Source organism: Dendropsophus ebraccatus, chromosome 9 (genome assembly GCF_027789765.1).
Source record: "Dendropsophus ebraccatus isolate aDenEbr1 chromosome 9, aDenEbr1.pat, whole genome shotgun sequence".
Taxonomy (NCBI): domain Eukaryota; kingdom Metazoa; phylum Chordata; class Amphibia; order Anura; family Hylidae; genus Dendropsophus; species Dendropsophus ebraccatus.
The window spans coordinates 106,921,431-106,948,829 of record NC_091462.1 but is presented as its reverse complement, the minus strand read 5'-3'; the positions used below and the strand labels follow the sequence as shown (position 1 = coordinate 106,948,829).

The 27,399-nt window shown below is 46.6% G+C and overlaps 2 protein-coding genes across 3 annotated transcripts in view; one reads left to right on the top strand and one right to left on the bottom strand.

Annotated features, from left to right (window-relative positions):
- LLGL1 (LLGL scribble cell polarity complex component 1) overlaps positions 1-6,568 on the top strand; it is a 30,175-nt gene extending 23,607 nt beyond the window's left edge. For both annotated transcript variants that reach the window (XM_069984230.1, XM_069984229.1), the window contains exons 14-23: positions 561-853; positions 2,130-2,283; positions 2,434-2,587; positions 3,086-3,369; positions 3,454-3,718; positions 3,984-4,098; positions 4,196-4,284; positions 4,432-4,555; positions 5,387-5,463; positions 5,586-6,568. In XM_069984230.1, coding sequence (XP_069840331.1) covers positions 561-853; positions 2,130-2,283; positions 2,434-2,587; positions 3,086-3,369; positions 3,454-3,718; positions 3,984-4,098; positions 4,196-4,284; positions 4,432-4,555; positions 5,387-5,462 — 1,554 coding nt within the window. In that variant the 3' untranslated portion in view covers position 5,463; positions 5,586-6,568. The remainder of the gene's footprint in view (positions 1-560; positions 854-2,129; positions 2,284-2,433; positions 2,588-3,085; positions 3,370-3,453; positions 3,719-3,983; positions 4,099-4,195; positions 4,285-4,431; positions 4,556-5,386; positions 5,464-5,585) is intronic.
- Positions 6,569-9,924: 3,356 nt separating this feature from the next.
- On the bottom strand, positions 9,925-27,114 carry FLII (FLII actin remodeling protein). The gene is made up of 30 exons (XM_069984227.1): positions 26,965-27,114; positions 23,107-23,217; positions 22,086-22,157; positions 21,912-21,992; positions 21,291-21,376; positions 20,900-21,061; positions 20,714-20,817; positions 20,205-20,380; positions 19,959-20,116; positions 19,796-19,880; positions 19,551-19,707; positions 19,047-19,183; positions 18,449-18,661; positions 17,822-18,001; positions 17,655-17,737; positions 17,377-17,451; positions 17,207-17,290; positions 16,645-16,816; positions 16,422-16,526; positions 14,809-15,000; positions 14,530-14,718; positions 14,208-14,347; positions 13,890-14,127; positions 13,657-13,811; positions 13,510-13,570; positions 13,300-13,428; positions 13,107-13,213; positions 11,667-11,772; positions 11,523-11,588; positions 9,925-11,091 (listed from the first exon to the last, which is right to left on the bottom strand). The coding sequence occupies exons 1-30, from the start codon at positions 27,025-27,027 to the stop codon at positions 10,957-10,959; spliced, it is 3,822 nt and encodes a 1,273-aa protein (XP_069840328.1). The 5' UTR covers positions 27,028-27,114; the 3' UTR covers positions 9,925-10,956.
- Between the last annotated feature and the right edge of the window lie 285 nt (positions 27,115-27,399).

The window sequence follows — 27,399 nt, the reverse complement described above, 5'->3', positions numbered from 1 at the left end:
ACAGAGGTGGTGATCTAACCCGCCGCGTGTTCCCGTAAACCATAAAGTAAATACCGGGGGTGGGGATCAGGATTGGGATGTGTATCTGCTCCATGTAGGGCTGGGGAAGAAGCTTTATGCAGAGGATTGTGGGAGCTTAGCGTGTTGACAGGCTGTTAGGTCACATGTCTGTCAACAACTTGGATCCTTCCCAGCTACTTTGCAGGGCATGATGGGAGTTGTGGTTTTGGCAGGAACATGTCAGGAAGACTGTATAAAGCCATGACATCCTATATAACAGGGAGGGGGAACCTTCCTCTCTGGCTGTTGCAAAACTACAGTCCCCATCATGCTTTGGCTGTCCAGGCATGATGGGAATTGGCCCTTCAACTGTTGCAAAACGACAAGGTTCCCTACCCCTGTTCTATAGTGGAATCTATGTGATACATCCTAAAGTAGATGGTGGTGGTGGTGGTAGTATTACATTGCCCATCATCCCCAGACCTATGGGTCTCTGTACTGTGTTCCCGCCCTCATCCATACTGCCGCTCCAGTTGGTGCTGACCTCCCTTTTCTTCTAGGTTCTGGTCATGGATCTGAACGACGATAAATCTGATCACATGGTCAGCGTGGCCACCGTCGACCTCCTACAAGACCGAGAAGGCTTCACCTGGAAAGGACACGATAGGTTGATTCCTAGAAACGGCTCTATGATTTTCCCTCCTGGCTTCCAGACCACCATGTTGGTGCAGTGTATGCCGCCGGCCGCAGTCACCGCCGTGTCTCTGCACTCTGAGTGGAATCTGGTGGCTTTTGGCACCAGCCACGGCTTTGGGCTCTTTGACTATCACCGGAGGAGTCCTGTCCTGGCCAGGTAAGCAGATCGGGAGATAGATATATATATATATATCGCTTATTACTTTAGATGAGTTTTCCAGGATAAAAAAAAAAACATGCAACTTTCTTTCAAAAACAACTCCACTCCTGTCATAGTCATGTCATAGATTTTGATTGGTCTGGGTCTTGGTGTTTAGACCTGTACTGAGTTGGGAGAAGGCCATGCTAAGAGCATCCTCTCCCATCTGTGTCAGCATTATCAGTCAAGCTCCATAGACTTACATTATGAGCCTGACTGGTCACGGGACACAGAGTCAGGGGAGGAGGCGCTTAGCACGGTTTTCTTCCTTCTCGTTTTCCACATCTGTATGGATCTGAACACTCAGACCTAAACTGATCAACACTTTTGATATGTCTCTGACATGTCAAACTTTTTTCCAAACTACTGTTGACATTTCAAGGAGTTTTACCAACATTCTAACTTAACACCTGTATTTGGCTATCTTGGCAAGTGTATGGAGTGGCTGCTGAGCATGTCTGCTGCTGCTCCATTCACTTGAGAAAGGGGATAGCATTGAATGTTCTTGGGACCCCAGTGGTCAGAACCCCCCCCCACACACACACACACTGATCGCATAGTATCTCTGAGAAAGTTGAAGGGTAACAAGTTTTATTTTTTGGGATTGCCCCTTTAAGTTTTGGAATGTTGGGTTGCACCTCAAAGGGTTAAAGGGGTTATCTAGCTCTACAAAAACATGGCCACGTTCTTCCAGAGACAGCACCACTCTTGTTTCCAGTTTGGGTGCAGGTTGTGTAATTCGGTTCCATTGAAGTGAATGGAGCTTAATAACAAACCACACCTGAACTGGAGCGGTGCTTTCTCTGAAGGAAAGTAGCCATGTTTTTGTAGCTCTGGATAACCCCTCTAAAGCAATTTGGGTGCAAACTTCCACTACTAAGTGCATGTCTATAATTCCAAATGTTCCGCTTCCCTGATGCATCCGTTCCATCTCTCCTTGTACGCTGCGGTTTCTTCCTCCCCGGTCCTCATTAATAATGCACCGGCCTGTGTCTGTGCCAGTGTTGGTCCTGAGAGTGAACAGACGTCTTGTATTTTGATACATTAAGTGGTTTATGGTGGAAGCTCTTTAAACCCGAGAGCGTTTTGTTAGCGGTCGCGGCACAACGGTGTAATGTGTCCTGCCAGTGATGCTTGTTTTGACTGTGCCAGTCCCAGGAGAGGAGGGGGGAGGGGGTCTCTTGTCTTGAGCCGGAGGAGCCCCTAACATAGAATGGCCTCCCTGTCCCTGCAGGTGCACGTTACACCCCAATGACTCCCTGGCCATGGAGGGGCCCCTGTCCCGGGTCAAGTCTCTGAAGAAGTCTCTCCGACAGTCATTCCGAAGAATAAGGAAGAGCAGAGTGTCCGGCAAGAAGAGGCTGAACACCGCCAGCCCCAACAGCCGGGTCAGTGCCTAATAGCATTATTCTATACAGCAGATAGCTATTACCCAGCTTTCCCTTCATCCAGAGTATCTTGTTTTAGTGTGTGTGTGTGTGTGTGTGTGTGTGTGTTTTTTAAATCCCCCATTAATATTACTACTTTTGTTCACTTAGCTCCAAGAAGCGAATGCACATCTGGCAGAACAGCCGGGTCCCCATGACCTAGACATAGCGCCAGTACAGCGGAGGATTGAGCCTCGCTCAGCAGATGACTCCCTCTCTGGTGTGGTGCGCTGCTTGTATTTTGCCGACACCTTCCTGCGAGACGGTAAGAACTGTACGAAAATTCTGATATAATACTGCCCTTTATATAAAAGAATATAACTACTATAATACTGCCCCCTATGTGCAGGAATCTGCTCCTTTCTCTCCATGTCATAACTACTATAATACTGCCTCCTATATACAGGAATATAACTACTATAATACCGCTCCCTATATACAAGAATATAACTACTATAATACTGCTCCTATATACAAGAATATAACTACTATAATACTGCTCCTATATACAGGAATATAACTACTATAATACTGCTCCTATATACAAGAATATAACTACTATAATACTGCCCCCTATATACAAGAATATAACTACTATAATACTGCTCCTATATACAGGAATATAACTACTATAATACTGCTCCTATATACAGGAATATAACTGCTATAATACTGCCTCCTATATACAAGAATATAACTACTAGGATACTGCCCCCTGTGGTTAGGTTGCTATAACAATATTCTGACCTTTGCCCCCCTATAGCCGTCCACCATGGCCCCACAATGTGGGCAGGCACCAACTCGGGCTCAGTGTTTGCATACGCACTGGAAGTCCCTTCGAGGGAGAAGTTCTCGGAGCGCTCTACAGAAGCCGTGCTGGGGAAGGAGATCCAGCTCATGCATCGAGCACCAGTAGTTTCCATCGCTGTCCTGGACGGGCGGGGGAACCCTCTCCCAGAACCCTTTGAGGTGTCACGTGACTTGGCGAAAGCACCTGACATGCAGGGAACACACTCTGTGCTCATCGCTTCTGAAGAGCAGTTTAAGGTGAGTGTCTAGATTGGCTGCAGCTTAGAGATGCTGAGCTTTATGCTGCTGCCTGGCATTGAGTTTCTCTGCTCTTCTTTCCAGGTTTTTACTTTGCCCAAAGTCAGTGCCAAAACAAAATTCAAGCTGACGGCCCACGAAGGCTGCCGGGTGCGGAAGGTGGCTCTGGCCAGCTTTACCAGCACAGCGTCTGAGGATTACTCTGAGAACTGCCTGACGTGTCTCACTAACCTGGGCGACATCCACGTCTTCAGTGTCCCCGGGCTGCGGCCCCAGGTGCGCTACGACTGCATCCGCAAGGAGGACATCAGTGGGATCGCCTCATGTGTCTTCACCAAGTACGGCCAAGGTCAGACATTGCAGAAGATTGGTGCTTTTCAGTTTTTGTGATTCTTGAAAAGCTGGGTGACAACCGAAATGATAAGGTCAACCATGTTGTTTGTCGCCCAGCCTTTCCAGGCACAAAGGTTGACTGTGCTGGAGCGGCCATACTGGTTCTCATACAGATTGGGTGATGTGCCATTCAGGAGCTGAATGAGAACCCCTGTATGTTGGCGGTCACCCAGCTTTCTCAGTAACCGTAGGAGTAATAATTGTGTCCCCTCCCCCTCCAGGGTTTTACCTGATCTCTCCTTCAGAATTTGAACGGTTTTCTCTCAGTGCCAAGAATATCACCGAACCATTGTGCTTGGTGGAGTTTGATCGGCCCCACGATCCGCTGTACCTCAGGTAAGGAGCCCGGGGCCCCTGTGTGTCAGGTGGGGGACAGCAGTTGTGGCGGCACAACGTTTTGTGTAAGTTTTGTCATTTCTCCATTTTATTTCAGTAATAAGGAAAGTTTGTCCCCTAAAACCAACCAAGCCAATGGCACCCACATTTCCCGCGAGTGTGATGGCATCCCACTTGTATCTGAAGGTGAGTGCCTGACTGTTCATGCCCTGCTGTGTGTCTCCCCTGCCTGTCTTGGTTCATGCGGTTCAGCTGGTGACCAACTTAGGCCTGAATTTCAGGGTTAGATTTTTTGGGTGTAACTTCATCTTCTCTCTTATCTTCCTTGTTTAGCCAATTCCTGTGAGCACAGCCACACGTTATCGCCCTCCCCTCTGGACTCGCCCTTAAACAGCACAGATACCACTCTGGACACGACCGGGGACATCACAGTGGAGGACGTGAGAGACATGCTGGGGTGAGCAGAGACTATGGGTCCTATTCCACGGGCCGAGGAGGGCCCGATCAACGATGTAAACGAGCGGCAGTCTGCTAGATTGCCGCACGTTTACTGGGCCTATTCCACGGCCCGACAATTGTTGAGCGAGGGCTGCAGGGACATCGTTACCGATGTCCTTGCAGCAGCAGTAATACATTACATGTCCAGCCTTCTCCGCGCTGTCTTCATCCCAGGGTCCCGCGCTCTCTATCTTCTGAATGGCCGGTCAGCTGACAGGCCACACTCAGCCAATCACAGGCCGCGGCGGTCCCAGCCTGTGATTGGCTGAGCGCTCCGTCAGCAGACCGGCCATTCAGAAGATAGAGAGTTTGCGACCCTGGGATGAAGACAGCGCGGAGAAGGCTGGACATGTAATGTATGATGATGATGCTGCTGCTGTCAAATCGTCGGTCGCTCGCCGCGCACCTCTATTCAACCGTAGCGATGCGCGGTGGGCGAACAATGATTTTAGGTCTGGCCCTAAATGAACGATCAGCCAATGACACGGTCATTGGCTGATCGTTCTCTCTATTTCACAGTAACGATAATCTGCCGAATGGGCCCGAAACGGCCGATATCGTTACTGTGAAATAGGGCCCTATGGCTACAGATAAGATGATTTGTCTCCTGGGGCTCCATGAGTGGGTTCACCCCCCCCCCCCCCCCCCCTCTGTCTGATTGGCGGTCAACCAACCCCTTCTTCCCCCCCCCCCCCCCCCTGTCTGATTGGGGGTCAACACCCCTTTCTCCTGTATGGGCGGGGGTCACCCTTCGGGACTGCTCAGGTTTAATCCTGATATTTCTCTTTAGAGCCAATGAAGAGTCAGAGAAGAACATGAAGAATTCGGCAGATGAGACGCGGCCCTCTGAGATCCTGATAAAGTGAGGTTAGTGCCAGCTGTTGCCTCATCCTGGCGTCATGGTTGGCACATGGCATCACACGTGATGGTCTCGCTTATAATACACTTGTAGGATATGTGATGTAGATTTACACTTCCATCTCTTCCAGGGTCTGACCGCAGCCCCCTCACCTCTCTGACCTGGTTTACATCAATCCTCTTCATGGCTTCATCTTCCACATTACAACATTGGACAACTCTGCCCCCCGGCCTGGTGAGCCCCCCTATACCCGGCTCTGAGACGTTGCCTTCTGTATTGGTGGATGATCACCGCCTTGTGCCTCATTCCATAAGTCTTTCCTCTGCATCAGTCGATTTCCAAATGATTCCAGAATGTGGTGGGAACACAGGAAGGAGACCCCCTCCCCCGCACTCTTCAGCCATCACACAGACTCTTTGTCAGTATTGCAGCAGCCTGGGATCTGGAGTAGTGCATCACCCATGGTTGTCATCCCTGACTGCTGAGCGGGGAGGGGGCTGGTCATGTGACTTATCTGTGGATTGTTCTTTATATGGACTCGCTGCTCTATACTGCGGTCGGCATCTTGCACAAACAACGTACTTGTATTGAATTAGTGAAGCCCGCAACCCAGCAATAACCGGCTCGCTTTATAATACAGCATGAAAAGGGAGCCCGCTACTACCCCAGCCATAGCCCGTCCCCCACCCCTGCTTGTCGACGACCAAATGTTCTACCCCTGGCTGTGCCGTGAATGTGAACTTACTGGCCAAGGACTGCGAATTGTACACAACTGTGAGCTATGGACCCCTGCAGCATTTCAGGGGTTAATCAACTCTTTTTTTCGGTGACCATTACGCGATTAGATCTATTTTTGTACGCCTTGCCTTCCATTTCTGAGGCTATTTTTTTGGTACCGCTTTTCTGTGAATCTACTAAGATTTATATTAAGGGGCAGGTAGAGAGATGGGGGAACTCCTGGTTCTCTGCGCCTGGAAGGAACTACTGGTCCCAGCATGGCAGTGAGCTGGGGGGGGAGGGGGGGATTTTGCTAACCTTATTGTCTCTGACAAGATTCTTTGAAGAATTTATCCAATTTACATGGATTTTATTTTTCTGGTTAGGTTGTAATCTTATTTGTTTTTGTTTTTTGTTTTTTTGTTTTAGTTTTTTTTTTTTTTTTGTTTAGATATAAAATGGTTTTTATTAAAATAAAAATAAAGAATATTGTATCGGTTTCTTTCTCAAGTGTTACAAGGAGGAGGCTGGAGCGTATACGGGTCATAGAGCATCCATATAGAATGGCCACCATTAACCTATTGGAGGTGCAACATTATTAGTTCGTTAAAGGGGTAATCCAGCAAAAAAAAAGAAAAAAGCCTTTAGATCAGAAAGTTATACAAATATGTAATTTACTTCTATTTAAAAAAAAAGTTTCCAGTATTTATTAGCTGCTGTATGTCCTGCAGGAAGTGGTTTATTCTCTCCAGTCTGACACAATGCTCTCTGCTGCTACCTCTGTCCATGTCAGGAACTGTCCAGAGCAGCAGCAAATCCTCATAGAAAACCTCCCCTGCTCTGCAGACTGGAAAGAATACTCTACTTCCTGCAGGACACACATCAGCTGATAAGTACTGCAAAACGTGAGCTTTTTTTAACCCCTAGACGACCTAGGACATATGGGTACGCCCTGACCGCCTGTCACCAGACGACCCTGGGCGTACCCTTACGTCCTGAGTTGTTTGTGCTATGAAGCGTGCTTCATAGCAGGTGAGCAGCCGGCCCCTCACCCTTAATGACAGGCGGCAGCGTGTCATTAACCGCTTAAACGGCGGTGTGTAAGTGACAGAAGCAGCTTCTGTCACTTACCGATTGGGACCCCCTCAGTGTGACTGTCCAATCGGCACTTTGCTTATTAAATCTGCCACAGGCAAGCTCAATGAACAGAGCGCCTATTACACTGATCAATGCTACGCCTAAGGCATAGCAATGATCAGTGTGTTTTAATCTAATGATTGCAGGTCCAAGGGGACTTAAAATTTGTATTTAAAAAAAAAATAAAAATACCCCGAAGCCCCTCCCCTAATAAGTTAAAATCACCCCCCTTTCCAGATATACAAATAAAACTTGTAAAAATAAACCTAATGTAACATGCGCAATTGTCTGATTTATTAAAATATAACTATCGCCATCGCGAACGGCGTAAACGAAAAGTGGGGGGAAAAAAGCGTAAGAATTGCAAAAAATGACACCCCATACAGCCCCAAAGGTTGAAAAACTAAAACTGTTATAAGCGTCACAATAGGCCCATTCTATTAATAATTGAGAATTTTTTTTTTCATAAAATTAAAAAATATATTTTTTTAACAGAACCTGTACAAAAAAAAAGATCCACACGGGATCACAGAAAATGCAGGACAATCAGAAATAAATATTATCTTTATTTTAATTCATATTTAATAAAATTCAGTAGATGAAGGAAGTGAAACAACCATACAATACAAAGAGGGGTGAGGGGACATAACCTATTTTATGAGATCATATATTGCACGTGCATGAAAATAATTCCTGAAAGTTATTGTAATACAGGCAGCCTCCACAAGATGGCAGACAAAATGATGTAATAGGTGGCAAATAAGGAAGAATCTAAACAGGCAAAGAAGCCTTTTGTAAAGTGCCAAAAGTACTCCGTGAGTACTATGTGCCGGGTAAGGTCACCAAACAATATTAAATTTAAATAAGTAACTGAGGATGCATGTATTACCTTCAGTCCCACTCACCTACTCCACTTTACAAAAGGCTTCTTTGCCTGTTTAGATTCTTCCTTATTTGCCACCTATTACATCATTTTGTCTGCCATCTTGTGGAGGCTGCCTGTATTACAATAACTTTCAGGAATTATTTTCATGCATGTGCAATATATGATCTCATAAAATAGGTTATGTCCCCTCACCCCTCTTTGTATTGTATGTTTGTTTCACTTTCTTCATCTTTTAATGAATTTTATTAAATATGAATTCAAATAAAGATTATAATATTTATCTCTGTCTTGCATTTTCTGTGATCCTGTGTGGATTTTTTTTTTTTTTTTTTTTTTTTTGTTCTGATTGGTGGTTTTTGGTGCGTTTAGGACTTAATATTTTTGGGCACCTTTTTACTTTTTCTGATTATAGAATCTGTGTATACCTGCATATATGGTTGTTTTCGGACTGACCTATAGAATAATGGTATCGTGTCGCTTTTACCATAAAGTGCATTACGTAGACACAGGAATCTTCATAAATTATATTTTGGGGGTTCTGTCATACATGTTATGGTAGAATGAAAGATGCTATTACAAAGGACACCTATTCCTGAAAAAAAAAACACAACAAGCCCCCACATGGCGCTGTAGATAGAAAACTGAAAGTGCTAGAGCTCTTAGAAGGGGAGGAGGAAAAAAAAAATGCAAAAATGAAAATTTGCGCGGTCCCTTGGTCCTCAAAGGGTTAAACTGAGGTAAATTACAAATCTATATAACTTTCTGACACCAGTTGATTTGAAAGAAAAAAAACATTTGGCAGAGTACTCCTTTAACACAAATATTCTATATCTCTGCTCCATTTCAAGTCTCTATGAAGCTAAACACTTCAGGTACATTATTCTCTAAGGTGAAATATCTGTGTAACACTTCAAGGCTTGTTAAGAGGAGCCAGCCAAAGCTGCTGTTATTGGCACGACCAGCCAATCATCTAATGTGGATGGAGACGACCTGACTCCTGAAATGTTCTGTATTAGGCCCTGTTCACATATCCGTGTCCCTTTTTGATATTTGGGAAAGAGGGCGGTCACCCAGGCACTCTTTCAGCTGATAGCTGCCACTGTAGTCTGGATTGGTACAGCTAGTATCAAGGACCTCCTGATACACAGGTATAGCATCACATTTAGAAGGGACCATGGAGCATCTATAGGTGCGGAGTCTGCTCCATACATTGCTGGTGCCTTCTGCCAGCCGTAACCTCCATCTGGGATCTTCAATCCAGGCCATGTGCTGCCCCACCCAGTGTCCCCCTTCCCAGGTGAGAAGGGCATACATTAGCAAACCATATGGGTTACACAAAAATGAAACACTTGGCTGTGTGTGCAGGGATGATTAACATATATATTCATATAGGATGGTTAATGCTGTTTTTTTGGTCATGTTTCCTTCCAAGAAAATTTGAATACGAAGTGACCAGAGTCCCATCAAAGACTAGATTTTTATTAAAAACTAGAACTCACCCCGCAAGACAGCCCACACCCAGCTATGTAGTTATAGGGGATGTCTGACTATGCTGGTGCAAAGAAACATTTCACTACAAAAAAAAGTATGAAGTGTGCTCCCCCTAGTGGCGATTCAGTGCAAGTATGGTAGGTACAGCACGTACTATTACACTATCCCATACTATTGTTATTGTATAGGTGCAGACGAATCCTTGATAAATCCGCCGCATTGTAAAGAATAACAGTGATTGAAAGTGAAGTGCAAATTTTATTAAAATATAAAGCTCATACAGTAAGTGTCTACTCCCCTCCCCGGCTGCAGGGTCCTTGGCCTCTGCGTCGCCCTAGTGGCCATGCATCTTCAGTGCACCAACGAAGCCAACCGTCCTTATGATTTGCTCTGTCAGAGCCTTGTTGTTCATGGAGTTACTTATATACTGACATTAGGGCCTTCTCCAGGAAGACCTGATGGAGATAAAACCCGCATCTACACATGGCTGTGGAAAGAGCCTGCTATATAGCTGCAGACAAGATGCCCCCTGGTGTCAGGAATCCACAGCTGCTGCTGAGTCCCATCATTATACTGTACAACCTCATCTATATTTTACTGAGAGTCAAAGACCTGATTTATGGCACATGCGGGTTGTCCAGGACTAAGAAACATGGTTGTTTTCCATCAAAACTAGTGCACACCTGGTTGTATATGGAATTGCAGCTCAACAGCCATTCACTTCAATGGAGCTTGAGGAACAAATACAGCAGATGCACAGGTGTGGCATGGACTGTAGAAAGCAGCTATGTTTTTCCAGTCCTGGGTAACCCTTGCTGCCATGGTAAAGGTTATCCCTATCAGTCAGGTATGTACCTGGAGGGATCACTCTGCCAGCTTACAGATGACTGGCGCTACCCAACAAGTGATATGGATGTGAGATGGTGGTGGGTGAGTCTATAGTGGGCGCCATGGTGCAGGAGAGGTAGAGCAGACCCAGCAGTGACCTACACCATGGTGGAGACTGCAGCTTGCATTGGATACAGTTCTGGAAGATTTTCCCTTAGTGTGCAAAACCCCTAACACTGTAGAAATGGAGTCACTCAGGATACGAAGCTAGCAGTAGTGCAGTCAGTAAGGCCATAGTTCTGTCCCGGCTGTTGTACAGTAGAGAATCGGCCTTCAGGGGCCCAGGAAGGATTAAATATATTCACATCCTCTGTGCAAGCGCTGGAGCAGTGAGCAGACACTGCCGCCCAGGTACAAGGTCCGAGATGCTTTGGGATTAGCCTTAGGCTGGTGGTTTACGGAAGGCACCCCAGGCGTGGAAGCAGCGGGTGAAGGCGTGAGGTTCGTTTCCCTTACGGACCAGGCGCAGTTTCCGAGGATGGTCGGAATCCTTGGCTCTCATGTGCTGGATGTAAACCTACAGTGGGAAACAAGTATGGTCACATACAGCTAAGGGAATGAACTTTACATACAGCACTGCCGACTCTCCAGCTGTTGCAGAACTACAACTCTCAGCATACACAGACTAAGGCCGCCTTCACCCATCCATGGCCATTTTTACACTATGGGATGTGGCAAAGGTATAAGTGAGTGACAGCTCCCGACCAGGTCAGTCACATTCTGAATGCCCCCATAGGGTTCTATATTTTCCAGAGCTATTTTCTATCCTGGACACCCTTCAGGAAAAATCCCGAAGGGTATTAGTGCTATATAGAACCCTATGGGTCCGGATATTTACCCAGATTTCCTGATAAGAAATCCAGGAACACTTCATGGACATGTGAGGAGAAGCCTGGTGATTATTATATGGAAAGAGATTATCTCTGTAGAGAAGCTGCAGCCGCTTACCTGACATGCCTTTAGGCTGAGCTTTATTTCCACCTGGCTGGTCTGACTCCCCACCCACATGTAGACCTGGAAATAAAAGAAGAAGCCGTATTGGCGTCATGTTCTCCATAAGAGGGTGATGGGCTGCTGGCTCAGTGTCCTCACCTCTTTGCCGTTATCCAGGAGCATGATGTCATCGTCAGCGAGGTCATCCTGACAGAAGTCGGAGCATTTTTCAGACACCGAGAAATAGCCCTTCTCATTGGAGCATCTGAATGAAAGGGTTAAAGCAAGAAATCAATATATTTTCTTATGAAAAGAATAAAATCTAAAACTCTAGACTAGAGACATTGGCGCCCCCTAATGGCTGCTGTGGCACTGTCAGGTAGCAAAAATGTTATCTTTTAAAGCAGTAGTTCACCAATTTTTCTTTCTTTTAAATCAACTGGCGCCAGAGATCTGTAATCTTCTAGTACTTATCAGCTGCTGTATGTCCTGCAGGAAGCGGTGTGTTCTTTCCAGTCTGGAGAGCAGGAGAGGTTTTCTATGGGGATTTGCTCCTGCTCTGGACAGTTCCTGACATGGACAGAGGTGGCAGTAGAGAGCCCTGTGTCAGACTGGAGAGTATACACCACTACCTGCAGGACATACGACAGCTGATAAGTACTGGGAGACTGGAGATTATTTAAAGGAGAAGTCCAGTAAAAATGTTTTATAAAGTATTGTATTGCCCCCCAAAAGTTATACAAATCACCATTATACACTTATTACGGGAAATGCTTATAAAGTGCTTTTTTCCCTGCACTTTTACTACTGCATCAAGGCTTCACTTCCTGGATAACATAGTGATGTCACTTCCTGGATAAACATGGTGATGTCACTTCCTGGATAAACATGGTGATGTCACTTCCTGGATAAACATGGTGATGTCACTTCCTGGATAAACATGGTGATGTCACTTCCTGGATAAACATGGTGATGTCACTTCCTGGATAAACATGGTGATGTCACTTCCTGGATAAACATGGTGATGTCACTTCCTGGATAAACATGGTGATGTCACTTCCTGGATAAACATGGTGATGTCACTTCCTGGATACCATGGTGATGTCACTTCCTGGATACCATGATGATGTCACGACCCGACTTCCAGAGCTGTGCGGGCTGTGGCTGCTGGAGAGGATGATGGCAGGGGGATGCTCAGTGTCCCTCCAGTGCCCTGTGTCCCTCAGTGTCCCCCTGCCATCTTCCTCTCCAGCAGCCATAGCCCACACAGCTCTGGAAGTCGGGTCGTGACATCACCATGGTATCCAGGAAGTGAAGCCTTGATGCAGTAGTAAGTGCAGGGACAAAAGCACTTTATAAGCATTTCCCGTAATAAGTGTATATTGGTGATTTGTATAACTTTTGGGGGGCAATACAATACTTTAATAAAGATTTTCGCCCGACTTCTCCTTTAAATCTCTGGCACTTGCTGGGACCAGTTAGTGTGAAAGAATTTTCTTTTTTTTGGTGAACTACCCCTTTAACTACCTCTCTATTGTAGGCGTTATGGGGGTTGTTCCAAATTGCCATTAGGTGGTTGCAATGGAGAACACCACCTACCTGAATAAACGGGAGAACTTCATATAGTCTGCGTCCTCATCGTATGATTTTTGGCCTCCAATGCCCACCCAGAAGAAGTTCTCTGGTTCCTCGCCTTCATTTATAACCTGATGAGCAGAAGACATCTTCAGTCGCTTCCCTTATCTATTTCTCCCCAGAGAACCCCCACACCTCCTCCCCTCGAGCATCGCACCTGCTTACTGTACGTGTCATCAAACATGGTGTTCATGATGTCCTCGGCGAGTTTCGCCTCATCGGGATCCGCGGCTCGCCCTACCCAGGTGTACACAATCCCTTGGTTATCAGTGCTCTCAAAGGGGACCTGAAAAGATACAGGTGGGTGAATGGGGGAACATAGCAGAAGAGCCTGGAGGAGACATCATGGCTGCCGTGGAGAACTCACCTTCAGGAGGAAGCAAAACTCTGAATTCAACAAACTGCAGTCTGTGTTGATCTGGATAACCCTGCGGAGGCAGAAGAGAATAATAACGCTGGATGTACAAGAAATCCTTAGTCTCCGCCATCCTGACCCATGGTGTCCCCTCCATACCTGGTGCACAGCGAGCTCCCGTTGGTCCTCATGTGGTACAAGCTCGGCTGAAGTCCCACATCCCTCATCTTCCGCTTCCCTTTGTGAATGATGAACTTTCTCTTAAAATGAGACAAGAACTTGGCGTTTTCTTGTTGTTGCGTCATCCTGACAACCTGAGAGCAGAACAGAACGGTGAGACACAAATCGCTGGCAGATCAGTCATGGTGGATAATACGGATAAAAGACGTTACCTCCAACTTCCCAGGGAACAGGCTCTCAAACTTCTTCTGCAGACTGAATGTGAACGTCAGCCAGCCCATGTTGGAGGCCTCTCTGCCCTGCCAGAAATACACCACACACTGGAAGTCTTCCTCTGGCTGCTTCTCCTCCTCCTCTTCCTCCTCATCTTCTTCTCCATCCTCATTGATCTTCCTCTTCTTGCTCTGCTGTTCTTCTTCATCATCATCATGTTCTACTGGGACCCAATACCTGAAGGAGAACATTGTGTACTGTACTTGTCTCTGACCTTACACCACCATGTCCCTACAATGTTCTCTTAGCCCTATTACCTGCACAGGAACACATAGCAATCCTCAGTGTGAAAGTGGCCAAACTCTTCCTCAGGTAGCCGTGCAAACTTCTTCCCCTCCAGTACGAAGCCTTCCATCCCATCCAGATCTTCGTTCCACTCCTCTGTGAGCTGTTCAGCCTGGGACAAGAAAAACCAACACATATGGTCATCTGTCGGTATCCTGTGGCTCCCTGGCCTGCTGATAGTTGTAGGTATATATTACATGTATATGACTGTATCTATCCCCCTCCCACCCTCTTCCCCAGGTCATTGAGGTATATCACTGGTGTATGTGTCACTCAGACATGTGCCCATCTTACCTCTGATGCCAGCATAGGGGGCTGACGTGGCAGGAACAGTGCGGTCAGGTCGGCTTTCAGCTGGTCCTTCTTCTCCGCGTCTTTCTTCACTTTGCCTTGAAGCCCGTCGGTCTGTACCACGCTCTCCGCGTTTCTGGTGTAATCCACCTTCAGGACGTCGTCCCAGTTCTTAAACTTGGATTTGAAGACCTGAAAACAGAAAATAACGTTTTTTCTACCTCCTTAGAGTAGAGGTATATACAGAGGTCTGTCTGCAGTCAGCCATGCGACCCTACATACCTGGCACTCTGTGCCCTCCAGGTTCCGGATCACCATGGCATGTTTGGGGCGATGTAGCATCCCACACAGCTCTTGGCCAAGCTTCAAAGCAGCCGCTCTGACCAGGCGAGAAGACTTCCTCCCGATCCAGATGAATATGTCGGTGTGACAGTCCAGGATGTACACGGACTTGGTGTCCAGCAGGCTCTGAAGCTGAAGAACATGAAGTGACAATAAGATGGCGGTCATATATGCATCTACCGCTACACAGTGATCCAGGTATACAAGGCTTCTCCTGTATCTGCTGCCCAGTCACTGACATAGGTTTAGAATAGTATAGAGGGTCTGTCAGCTTCTCCTGTGTGGTATAGAGGATTTGTGTTGAGCAGAGATACCAAACTGTTCGTGTTCAGCGCTGAACACTCTGTATCTGACTCCCGGCATCAAATGCAGTCAGATGTCGCCCTAGGGCTGCCAGGAGAACATGGATACAGCCTTTACCCATGGCTATATCCTTGTTTTCCAGGACTCTCTAGGGCAGTAGTGTGTAGTGTAGTGTGTGCAGTAGTATAGAGGAGGTGTCCTGCGTGGTGTGGTGTAGTGTAGAAGATGATGTGCCCTGTGTGGTGTAGTATAGAGGATGTGTCCTGTCTGGTGTAGTATAGAGGAGGTGTCCTGTCTGGTGTAGTATAGAGGAGGCGTCCTGTGTGGTGTAGTATAGAGGAGGTGTCCTGTGTGGTGTAGTATAGAGGGTGTGTCCTGTGTGGTGCAGTATATAGAGGAGGTGTCCTGTGTGGTGTAGTATAGAGGAGGTGTCCTGTGTGGTGTAGTATAGAGGAGGTGTCCTGTGTGGTGTAGTATAGAGGAGGTGTCCTGTGTGGTGTAGTATAGAGGAGGTGTCCTGTGTGGTGTAGTATAGAGGGTGTGTCCTGTGTGGTGTAGTATAGAGGTGGTGTCCTGTGTGGTGTAGTATAGAGGAGGTGTCCTGTGTGGTGTAGTATAGAGGATGTGTCCTGTGTGGTGTAGTATAGAGGGTGTGTCCTGTGTGGTGTAGTATAGAGGGTGTGTCCTGTGTGGTGTAGTATAGAGGGTGTGTCCTGTGTGGTGTAGTATAGAGGAGGTGTCCTGTGTGCTGTAGTATAGAGGAGGTGTCCTGTGTGGTGTAGTATAGAGGGTGTGTCCTGTGTGGTGTAGTATAGAGGAGGTGTCCTGTGTGGTGTAGTATAGAGGAGGAGTCCTGTGTGGTGTAGTATAGAGGAGGTGTCCTGTGTGGTGTATTATAGAGGATCTGTCAGCTCTTGTTACTGTGGTATATAGAGGAAGTGTTCTGTGTGCTGAAGTATATAGGGGAAGTGTCCTGTGTGGTGTAGTATATAGAGGAGGTGTCCTGTGTGGTGTAGTATATAGAGGAGGTGTCCTGTGTGGTGTAGTATATAGAGGAGGTGTCCTGTGTGGTGTAGTATATAGAGGAGGTGTCCTGTGTGGTGTAGTATAGAGGAGGTGTCAGCTCTTGTTACTGTGGAATATAGAGGAGGTGTCCTGTGTGGTGTAGTATAGAGGAGGTGTCCTGTGTGGTGTGGTGTAGTATAGAGGATCTGTCAGCTCTTGTGTTACTGTAGTATATAGGGTCTCACCAGCCTCATCTCTGGCACCAGATCGATTTTCGGTCTCTTTTTATGCTCCACACAGATCTTGTAGTTAATTTGCGGCAGCTCCAGATAGCCCAGACCCAGTCCAACCTAGATGGTGGGAAACAAAGATGGCCGATTTAAGACAGGTCAAACAGCTCACACAGTGGGTCCCTCCTAGGCCGCTGCAATCTATACAAGCAGTGACTTCACCAGGGACCTATAATACCTTATAAAGTTTGGGGCGCGATGGCTGGAAGTCATCGGGGACCCACGGCTTGATCTCATCCGGCTGTCCCCCCAGCACCTCCCAGAACTCTGGAGTCTCCTGATCGTCTGTAAGGAGGATGATCTCTGCCTTCCCCTTCCTCTCGTTCTTGTTGATCTTCTCCGCAAACAGTCTGAAAAAATATGACATAGACAAAAGTAAACTCACCCCCAAAACTCTTGTTCCCCCTAAGGGCCCCCTGCTGGTATATAGGGGAGATATATTTTCAGTGCTATATACAGTATACTATATACATCCACTATATTATGCTCTGCCTATCACTTTGGATGGCAGTCACACATCCTATTATTTACTTACATTTCTAAATGATAGATATTCATGATAAATGCTATAGCGCCACCTAGTGCTCAGCACAGAACACACAGCGACTGACTGGAAACCTTATGAGTAAATGCAGATCAGGCTGCCAAACAAGTTTCTTGTGTTCAGGTTCCTGGATGAAAGCCGCACAGATCTCATCCTAATATCAGGATATCCGTCCTATTAAAGGCCGCACCCGTACCTGGCTTTGGTAGTGTTGCTGAGCGAGGCTTGTGCTCCTCTCCAGATATAAATATCCAGGCCATGATCCAGGAGGAAGACATAGCTGAAAGACACAACATCAGATGAGCGAGACGCCAACTACCCCAACAAAAAGGCCATTATTATCCTCATAGGGGTGAAGCCACTAACCGGGGGTCCAGAGCGGAGCCTTTCAGCGGTACCGGCTCCAGGCGGATGTTCTTCTTCCCGTAAATTCTGTAGAGTCTGAGACGAGAGAAAAATGTAAACAACGGCGCCTCCACTTCTCAGTAATTATATTACAGAACCTCGGTTTCACAATCTGCGGCCCGCTAGTTTTCCAGAACTACAATTCCCATCACGTGTGGTCCCCGTTTTGCAACTACAGAAGGGTTGTGAGTTGTGCAATGCTGCCTTAACCTGACTCCCAGCATTCCCTGCCCTCCCACCTGGTGATGTACAGTGCATCCTCCACTGTATAGAAGCCACTGGCCGAACCTCCTTCAATGTAGGAAATTTCATTGTCAAACACCTGAAGGAAGAAGATGAGGGTGCTGGTAAGGCACAAGCTTCCTCTAGACGTATACGAGATCTAAGGTCTATAATGATTTCTCACCTGACTAAACTCTTCGCTCTCGTCGCCCATCTCTTCCCGTATGCTGCGGCATTCGGCACCCAGGTAGTTCCGCAGATTGACAGCATGGATGGCAGAACAGGCCTTCTTATCGAGGGAAGCCTCCTGGCCGATCCAGTAGTAAATCTCCCAGCGTAGAGCGCCATTGTCATCCAGGAACGTCTATGGGAAGGAAATTGGCTCATTGGATTTAATGGTGTAAGCTTGTGACATGACGAACAGCATGAAGGAGGCCGAGACCCCTTCTGATCACCACACAGTGTTGTGCCTCTGGCGTTGATTTCTATAGTAACAGATGTTACATGAACTTGTTCTGCGATCACAGACCCCTTCACTCCAAGGATCAATGTTTGCAACTCCTATTTACCTCTTAGGGAGTCCCAGAGAAAGATTATTGTAATCCTAACCATCTCCAGACAGAATACCCCTTTAAGTCTCAGTAACCTGTCACAAACACATGGAGCTGTGAAGACTAGTGTTGTGCAAACCAGCCAAAATGTTCAGGTTTGGCAACATTATCCAAACCCAAACATTTATAAGGTTTGCTCAACACTAGTGAAGACACAACCACAGAGCTCACATTATGGAGATAGCAGCATCGCTCCTCACCTTCAGCACAATGTAACAGTCTGCCTCATAGAACTTTCCATGGAAAGCCTCATCCACCATGATAGGGATGAAGTTCTCAATCTGCCAGACAGTGACCCCCGGGATATGTCCTACGTCTTCAGTGAAAAACTCAGAATAATCCAAATGTGGCTTCTCCAGCCCCTGATCCCAGCGCCGGGTCTTCAGATCTGTGTATCTCATGTCACCGTTCTCCTACAGGACAGAGAGAAAGAGAAGACGATCCATCAGCGGAGAGAAGCGAATAGTTATCCAGAGAAGCACATAGTGCAGAGACAATCCACCCACAGATGCATCAGGCTGTGTGCGCCGGGCTGTAGGCACAAGATGGCCTCATAAACTTTTATGGCTGAAGCGTTACTACTCATTACACCTTGATGGAGCCGGAATCTGCCCATATGTGAGTCCTTAGGCAAGTTTTAGCATCCATATCATAGCTGCATGTCCTGGCCCAACCACAAGGGTCTAGAGACCTGAACTGGAAACATTTCGGGCCAGACCAAGACATCCAGACACAATATGAATGCAAAATGTAGCCATATTGTTCTGGACTGAACAGGCCTTAGTCTCCAGAACTCACCTGTATCTTCTTGTTCTTCTCCTGAGCCACATCTGACATCCCCTTTAACACCTGCTGGGCCTGGTCATCCTTGGTCGAGTCCTTACGTCTCCTCAGACGCATCTTCCTTGCAGAGGAATCCTTTGTTGCACTTCCAGCTGAAAGTTTAGACAAGTCCCCCATGAATGCATCATCAACCAAAAAAAAAACACAGTCAAAAGGAGGATGAAATATCTTAAAGGGGTATTTCCATCCTCTCACTGTCGTATTGAATCCCGACCACCTGGGCAGTGACAGGAATCGGTGGTCGGGAGCTGTTAGGTATGTTCTTCCTTTTACTACCTCTCCCTCTGACATTCCACATGTCTCGGGGGCTTGGATTGTAATGTCAGATGGAGACACAGCAGCTCAGCCCTGCTGCGTCCTGTCCTCGCTCACCCCAGGAGAGTGAGACGCAGCGAGGTCAATCTAAAAAGCGAGAGATGCTGCTTTAAAAGGTCAGAGTTGAGTCTTCAGTCTACCTACCACCTGCAGCAGCGGCAGCAGCAGCGGCCGTAGCCGGGGATGCCCCCGCCAGGCGCAATTGGTTCTGTAAGGAGAAATCAATGTTGTAGAACTCGGAGGTGCGATCGGCTGGTTTGGGAGGCATCACAAGGTTGGGGTTCTCCCTCACATCCAGGATCTGGAATGACAGCAATAAATAATACATTAAATGAAAAACTCTGAACAGCTGGAAGCGATGGGCTGTACAGGCAGGATGTGTTTCCTACCTCCAGGTCTGGTAGGAAGTGGATGGCCTCCGGCAGCGTGACCAGGCGGTTCTTGTTCAGGACCATCTTCCGCAATTTGCCCGATCTGAACAGAACCAATAAGATCTATAAACCCTCAATATTTACCAGTTCTCCACTGAACCCCTATAGGAGGCTGCATCACCTGCAAAGACTCTCAGGGATAAGCTCCAGGTTGTTGTTAGACGCCATAAATTCCTCCAGATTGCTGAGTTTTCCTATACCCGAGGGGATCCCATCGAAGTCCAGCTTGTTGGAGTTTAGGTAAAGTTTCTTTAGCTTGGATAACTTGCAGATAGCAGACTGGAGGTGAAGAATAGGCAAGGGTTACTATACTGGGGCACCCTGAATTTGGCCCTAAACCAATCTTGCTCATGCCCTGAATACATACCGGGATTGAGGTCAGCTGGTTGCGGGAGAGGTTGAGGGTCTCGAGCTGAGTCCACTGATCGATACACAGCGACAGCTCAGAGATTTGGTTGCTGCTGAGGTTCAGGCGTTTCAGGTTGGCAAGTGTGTAGAGGCACTCAGGGACCCGGCCCAGGTCATTCATAGACAGGTCGACATCTGTAAGGGATTACATCTGCATTAGAGGATTACTACAGCATGGCTGCTTCCTTCCAAAAACAGTGTCACACCTGTACAGTGGATCTGTATTGCAGCAAAGCCCATTTTTTTCAATGGAGCTGAGCTGAAATACCAGACACAACCTGTGGACGGGTGTGGTGCGGTTTCTGGAAGCGGCTATGTTTTCCTAATTATGTGCATAGTAGATTTAGTAAGATTGCATTTATGTTGTTCACAATGGTAGAGATCTTAGAGGTCAGAACCCTGCAGCCCCCCATCAGGTCTACTTACCAAAACTACATCACCCAGCATGCCCTCCCATCAGCTGCTTACCTGATAGATTAGTAAGGCCTTCCAGGGATGTAGGCAGATTGCTCTGTGTTCGCTGTGTGTTCCTCAGATGCAGCGTCTGCAGGGCGACCATTGCAGGGAGTTGCCTGTTGACACAATGGAGATGCAGCCGTTATATGTGCTGATCTGTAAAATAACCAGAGATGAGACAAGGCTGTGCATCCTCACCTGAGCTGGGCATGCATCAGGGGGTTATTATTAAGGATGAGGGTCTGCAGGTGCACCAGTCTCCGCATCTGCGGCGGCAAACTGTCCAGCTTGTTGTCACTGAGGTCCAGATAGATCAGATCCGTCAGGTTTATGAACAGCTGATTGGGAATGTTATCAATGCTGAAGAAGTAAAGAGCAGAAAGACATCAGTCATGTGCCGACACCATACACATCTTAAAGGCGGTCTCCATCTAACATTGTTTTCAGATGTACAATTAGACTAAATAGACAAGTGCGCTGCCGCCCTAATAAACTCTATAGCCCAGATGAAAATAACAAAGGGGTTTTCCAATGAAGGACACTTTAAGTGGCAAATCGCTTGACAGCTCTGAATATGGAGAGGTCTCACCTGTTATGGCTGAGGTTGAGGACCAGCATGTTCTTAGCATTTTCCAGCTCTCGTGGGCACTCTGTCAGCTGGTTATAACTGAGGTCCTGCAAGGTAAAGTTTTACAGCTATAAATCTCTACATCAGCAAAAAAAAAAAAAAAAAAAAAATTGGAAGACTGGAAAAAAAAGAGAAAGAGAGAGAGAGAGAGAGAGAGAGAGGGAGGGAGAGAGAGGGAAAGAGAAAGAAAGAGAGAGAGAGAGAGAGAGAGAGAGAGAGAGAGAGAGAGAGAGAGAGAGAGAGAGAGAGAGAGAAAGAAAGAAAGAAAGAAAGAAAGAAAGAAAGAAAGAAAGAAAGAAAGAAGAAAAAGAGAGAGAGAGAGAGAGAGAGAGAGAAAGAAAGAAAAGAAAGAAAAAAAGAGAGAGAAAGAACGAACAAACAACAAAGAAAAATAAAATCACTTCTGATGACCGATTCCCTGTTCTAACTCCATCTGGCTGCTTTACCTCCTGATGGGCACCAGGGGGCACACTAGCACCATGTTATAGATAAATATAACAGCATACAGGAATCTTGAAGGAAACATTTGGCTCCTGTAATGCAGCAGCCACTTCTTTAGTGATGGACACATCTTACACCTACCAGTACGGACAGGTCATCCAGCTGGAAGATGTCATCCGGGATCCCAGAATTCTTCAGGCTGTTGGCACGAGCCACAATGGCCTGGGAATGAAGGGGAGAGTAACATGAGCGGTGCATGGATATGACAGAGACTGCACAGCGCTGTGTATGTGGACGGCAGACAGGACTACTCACCCGCAGGCAGGGTAGGGAGGACAGCTCGCCATGTAATGTGGTCAGGTTGTTGTGACTCACTGATAGATGCTCCTGGACAGGATGAATACATACAATTACTCTGATACATCCAAAATATAAATCATACTATACAAAGAACTGAGCAACTTTCCAAATAAACGTCATTCCCAATCTCCTATCGTTTTGTGTATGCAGCCCCTATGCAGAACACAAGCAGGCCCTGTGCACTTCCTCCCATCTTCCCTCTCCTTACACATTTCTATAAGGACTAATCCTATTACACAGTCTGGGCCCTTCAACAATGTATGAGTATAATGATTCATTACACAGTCTGAGCCTGCTGCTTCACAGACACAAGGCAGGCTGCTGTAGTGCAAAGTCACCTCAAGGGGGTCACATACCTCCAACAGGATTAGAAAAACACAGCTGTTTTCTTCTAAAAACAGCGCCACCCCAGTCCTCAGGTTGTGTGTGGTATTACAAACCTGGCCCATTCACTCCAATGGAACTGAGGTGTAATACCACACACAAACACAAGAGTGGTGCTGTTTGACTTGTCTGATCCGAGAGGGTTGAGAGGTCACCATACACATAGATAGTCGACTAGTCCTGCCAAAACAGCATCTTCATCTGAGTTTTATTAAGGTTTCTGACTCCACTACAGTCCGGGCCAACGTCCAGGGATATCCTCACTCCATGTCATACAGTAACTGAATAAAAGCATCTTACCCAAGATTTAAAAAAAAAGCAAAAAAAAAACAACAAAACACAGCTTTCCTGCATAAACAGCACCACCCCTGTCTTCAGGTTGTGTGTGGTATTACAACTTGGCTCCATTTACTTTACTAGAATGGAGCTGCAATACCAAAAACAACCTGAGGACATGAGTGGCGCTGTGTCCGGCTGCTATGTTCTTTTGTAATCCCCTTTAAGGGTCTGTAAAGAGCTGAGTGACCACCCCTGTGCTCCCCACCCAGCATGTTACCTATGATGGGAACTATCTGCGTTCACTATATCTCACCAGTTTGTGCAGAGAGGACAGCTCCTCCGGCAGGTAGCACAGCCCCGTCCTGTTCAGCTTCAGCCATCGCAGGCTGGACATAGACTTGACATGTTCAGGAAAGTATCCGCCCTGGAGAGAGAGAGACAACATGGCAGTCATGGAGAGCAGTGTGTCAGACTGGAAAGAATACACCACTTCCTGCAGGACATACAGCAGCTGATAAGTACTGGAAGACTGAAGATTTTTAAATACAAATAAAATTACAAATCAGTTTAACTTTCTGAAACCAGTTGATCTGAAAGATTTTTTTTTTTTACTGGAGTACCCCTTTAAGTGTTGGGCCTGTAGGCGCCTTATACATGAGAGCAATGTTCAGGGGTGTCTTATTTATATGACGGATGACATGACAGATGGGTAGAATTTCATTACCCGATCCCAGGTGAGCTGAAGTAATAGGAGTCTGGTGGCATCTTACATTACATGCACGCATGGCCGAGCCGAGCATACCTGTGCGCAGGGGGCCAGGAGAGATACCTGTGCAGCCACCGGCTATGGAAGGAGTACGGACAGCACTATAAACAATGGCTCTGTGATGTGCAATGAGTCACAGGGGCGGATCGGCCCCTCCCGGGGCTAGTAAATCTGACAGCATCACAGCCGGATCAACAACTATATAAAGATGGGGAACATTCCGAAGCTAAAGGCTGCTCAGGCATGATGGGAGTTGTAGTTTTGCAACAGCTGCAAAGCAGAAGTTTTCCATCCCTGGCCTATGGGATCCTACTGGTTATGGACAGCCCATATGTGTATATTTATATATATATGTAATAAAATAGCCGCCCTCTCCTACAACTCCCATCATTCCCTTGACCTGATGAGACCGGGGTTCCCCATCACTGCTGTAGTGGCAGACACCATGTAGCAGAGATGAGCCGCGATGTGTTGTGGAGAAGGAAGATGATCCTCTGTGATCCTTTGACTCTCATTGAAGCTTGTGAACATGGCACGGCCGGCTGCCTCCATTGTGTGCGCTATACACGGCCGCTGTGGGTATCGGTGTCACTGTGCAGGAATGTGGCGTTACAATGTGTCAGCCCCTCACACCCCCCAATGAATTACCGGGATTATATCCTGGCTGTAATATAATTGTTTGGCCTGCGGTACTAAAAACAAGGGGTACACCTTACAGTACCAATATGGTGTGATATACCTGGTGCAGGATCCAAGATGGCCGCCATAACAGAATAGGGGTGTGGGGAGGTCACCCCCACGTCTTATGGCACTGTGTATATATATATATATATATATATATATATATATATATATATATATATATATGCGGGCCCCACACATTCCTGTATAGAGGAGCTCACACTCTATTCTGCTTATCTCACACATGAAGGAGAAATTCAGAGGAAGGAAATATCTTAAGTATCACAAGTGTGTGCGTGAGGTGTGTGAGGAAACACTGTGACGACACCGCATCCAGGAGACACCGATGGCCAGAACATTCTAGCAGATAGTGGCGCCCCCTGTGTGTTCAGCCCCCGCACCAGCTGCCGTCCTCCATCTCCCCCAGGGGGTTAAGGGGCTAAATATAAAAGAGTGACGGCCGGAGGAAGAGTCTGAGAGCGCAGCATCGGAGGAAGAGGAGGAGGAAACTACAATATATACAGTGTGTGACTATATGAGTGTGTGTATATATATATATATATATATATATATATATATATATATAATGTGCATGAAGCCATCAGTATATGAGGTAGACATGTGGGAGTATGTATGTTATGTATATGCCGCTGTACATACACATTATATAGGATAACATGACGCCTTTTGTTGCTATATATTAAGTATATGTCAGGGTGTATAGTGAATCTGTGTCAGGATATATTAGCGGATGTTAGGGTGGGTTCACACTATGGAATTCTTGTGGATAAACTCCACGGAATTCCGTCGGCTGTCCATAGACACCATTCTATGGGCCGTCGTATTCCGTTATCCACCGAAAGAAGTGACATGTCAATCCTTTCGGCGGATAGCGGAATTCGCCGGCCCATAGAATGGTGTCTTTGGAGCCGGCGGAAAGGCACGCGGACATACTGCGGAATTCCGCTGAGTTTATCCACGAGAATTCTGTAGTGTGAACCCACCCTTACTGAGGTAATGTCTCTGACGTCCACAAAAAACGTGGATCCCATAGACTTCTATTGGAGCGTCTGAGCCGCAACTGTCTGCAACAAAAGAAAAGCGACTAAACTATACAAAAAGGTTGCACACTAAGTATTCAATAAATCGTACAAATCTTTATGAATACAACAACATCACAAACTGGATAAAAAATTATTAAAAAGAAGGCCAACAAAAGCCACCATAAGAACACAAGTGCCCTCACAATAATAGGAGCAACAAGTAATAAACCCACTACACAGAACTTACTACTGTAGGTATGAATAGACCCAAAGCAAATCACATATATATATATATTATATATGAAAGGGAATCAAAAACAAAGCAATAAAGAAAGTGCAACATGCTCCATAAAGTACACAACAGAATATAAAAGCAAGCCCACCCCGGCATACAACCACCTGCATCCCACACGTCCCGTTAGGCCCTCATAGAAATATCCCCATATATCCCCATAGAAAACCTCTCCTGCTCTCCAGACTGAAAGAATAGACCACTTTCCTACAGGACAAGCAGCAGCTGATAGGTACTGGAAAACTGGAGATTTTTTTAATAAAAATAAATTAGAAATCTCTGCCACTTGCTGGGACCAGTTTTTGGGACCAATTTTGGTGAACTACCCCTTTAACAAAAAATTTTTTAAAAATTTATTTACCTGTCATGAGGTACACTGACCTGATCGGAGTCCATTCTGCCACCAGAGGTTCAGCTATCCGTGGATAGGACCGTGCCGCATTCTAATCCAAAGGGCTTGTGTGCGGAAACAACCCGGCACGGTCATATACATGGACAGCTGAACTTCTAGAGGCAGAATGGGTTTCAGTAGATGTGTGTGTGTGTGTATATATATATATATATATATATATATATATATATATATATATATATATATATATACACACACACTATGTATGTATTACGTAGCTGTGTATACAGGACTCTGTCTGCCAAATGTGCTCCTCTAGGTAAGTGTATGTATAGCTATATATATATATATATATAAACTATACGTCTATCTACCCCTGCGGCTATCCAGCGGTTGGGACACTACAGCTCCCAGCATGTCCTGACCCCCTTTAGAGCTCCTCTGGTCCTTACACCGGCCTTCTCCAACCTGTAGTTCTCCGGCAGGTGCACAACTACAGCTCCCAGCATGTCCTAACAGAGTGCGGCAGGTAGGGCACGCTGGGAGTTGTAGTTCTCCAGTCACTGGCGATCCGCTGGTTAAAGAAAGCTGGAGCAGATGTATCAGGCCTGGAGTAACCCCAAGGTCTGTCCGGGCATGCTGGGAGTTGTAGTTCTGCCACCACATCTAGACGTTGCGCCGTTTGCCATTCACCGGTATAGGATCTTCCCTTATTGCCCGGGGTGATCTCCTCGCTCTCCATGTGATGCGACAACCATTAAAAAAAAAGTCAACTTAAAGGGACAACAACAAAAAAAATCCTACAGGTCATGTGACCATTTTGATGCCAATTAATGTAGTCACGTGACTGGGCTGCAGCATGAATATACAGAGATGATATAACATTTCCTTATAGATACAACTGTATAGATCCTATGTGCGCTGTACCGGCCTAACACACTGCATTGTCTATGCACAGATAAGTTACTGAGAGTGACTCCCAGCCCCCCCCCAGGGTCTCCCCCAGTCTATCCCCAGGCCCTCCATGGCCACCTCACCTTAAAATCATTGCTGCTCAGGTCCACCCCTCGGATGAAGGGCAGCACCCCGGTAGCCGCCATGTCCCGGTTCCAGGGAGGGTCTGTCTGGTGTGAACAGCAGGAAGCGGCAAAGCCCCGCCCCCTCCGCTCACACAACCCTGCCCAGCGTCCTGTCACTAGCCGTACACACCCAAACCTAGTCTGACCACGCCCCCTCACCACTGTCATCAACCTCTGTCACAGCTTTCAAAGGATTGACAGCTGAAGGAGCCAATAACAATGTGTATAGACCCAATGGGCGTCTAGTCCTGCCAATGAATTCATTTAAAAGTTGAAGCCCGACCTGACAACTAATTACGTCACGGAAACGCAGCTCACTGATTGGACACTATTTTGAGATCAAGTTGTTTTTAATAAATACGTTAATGATTGGTTGTTTCTCCCCACCTTCTT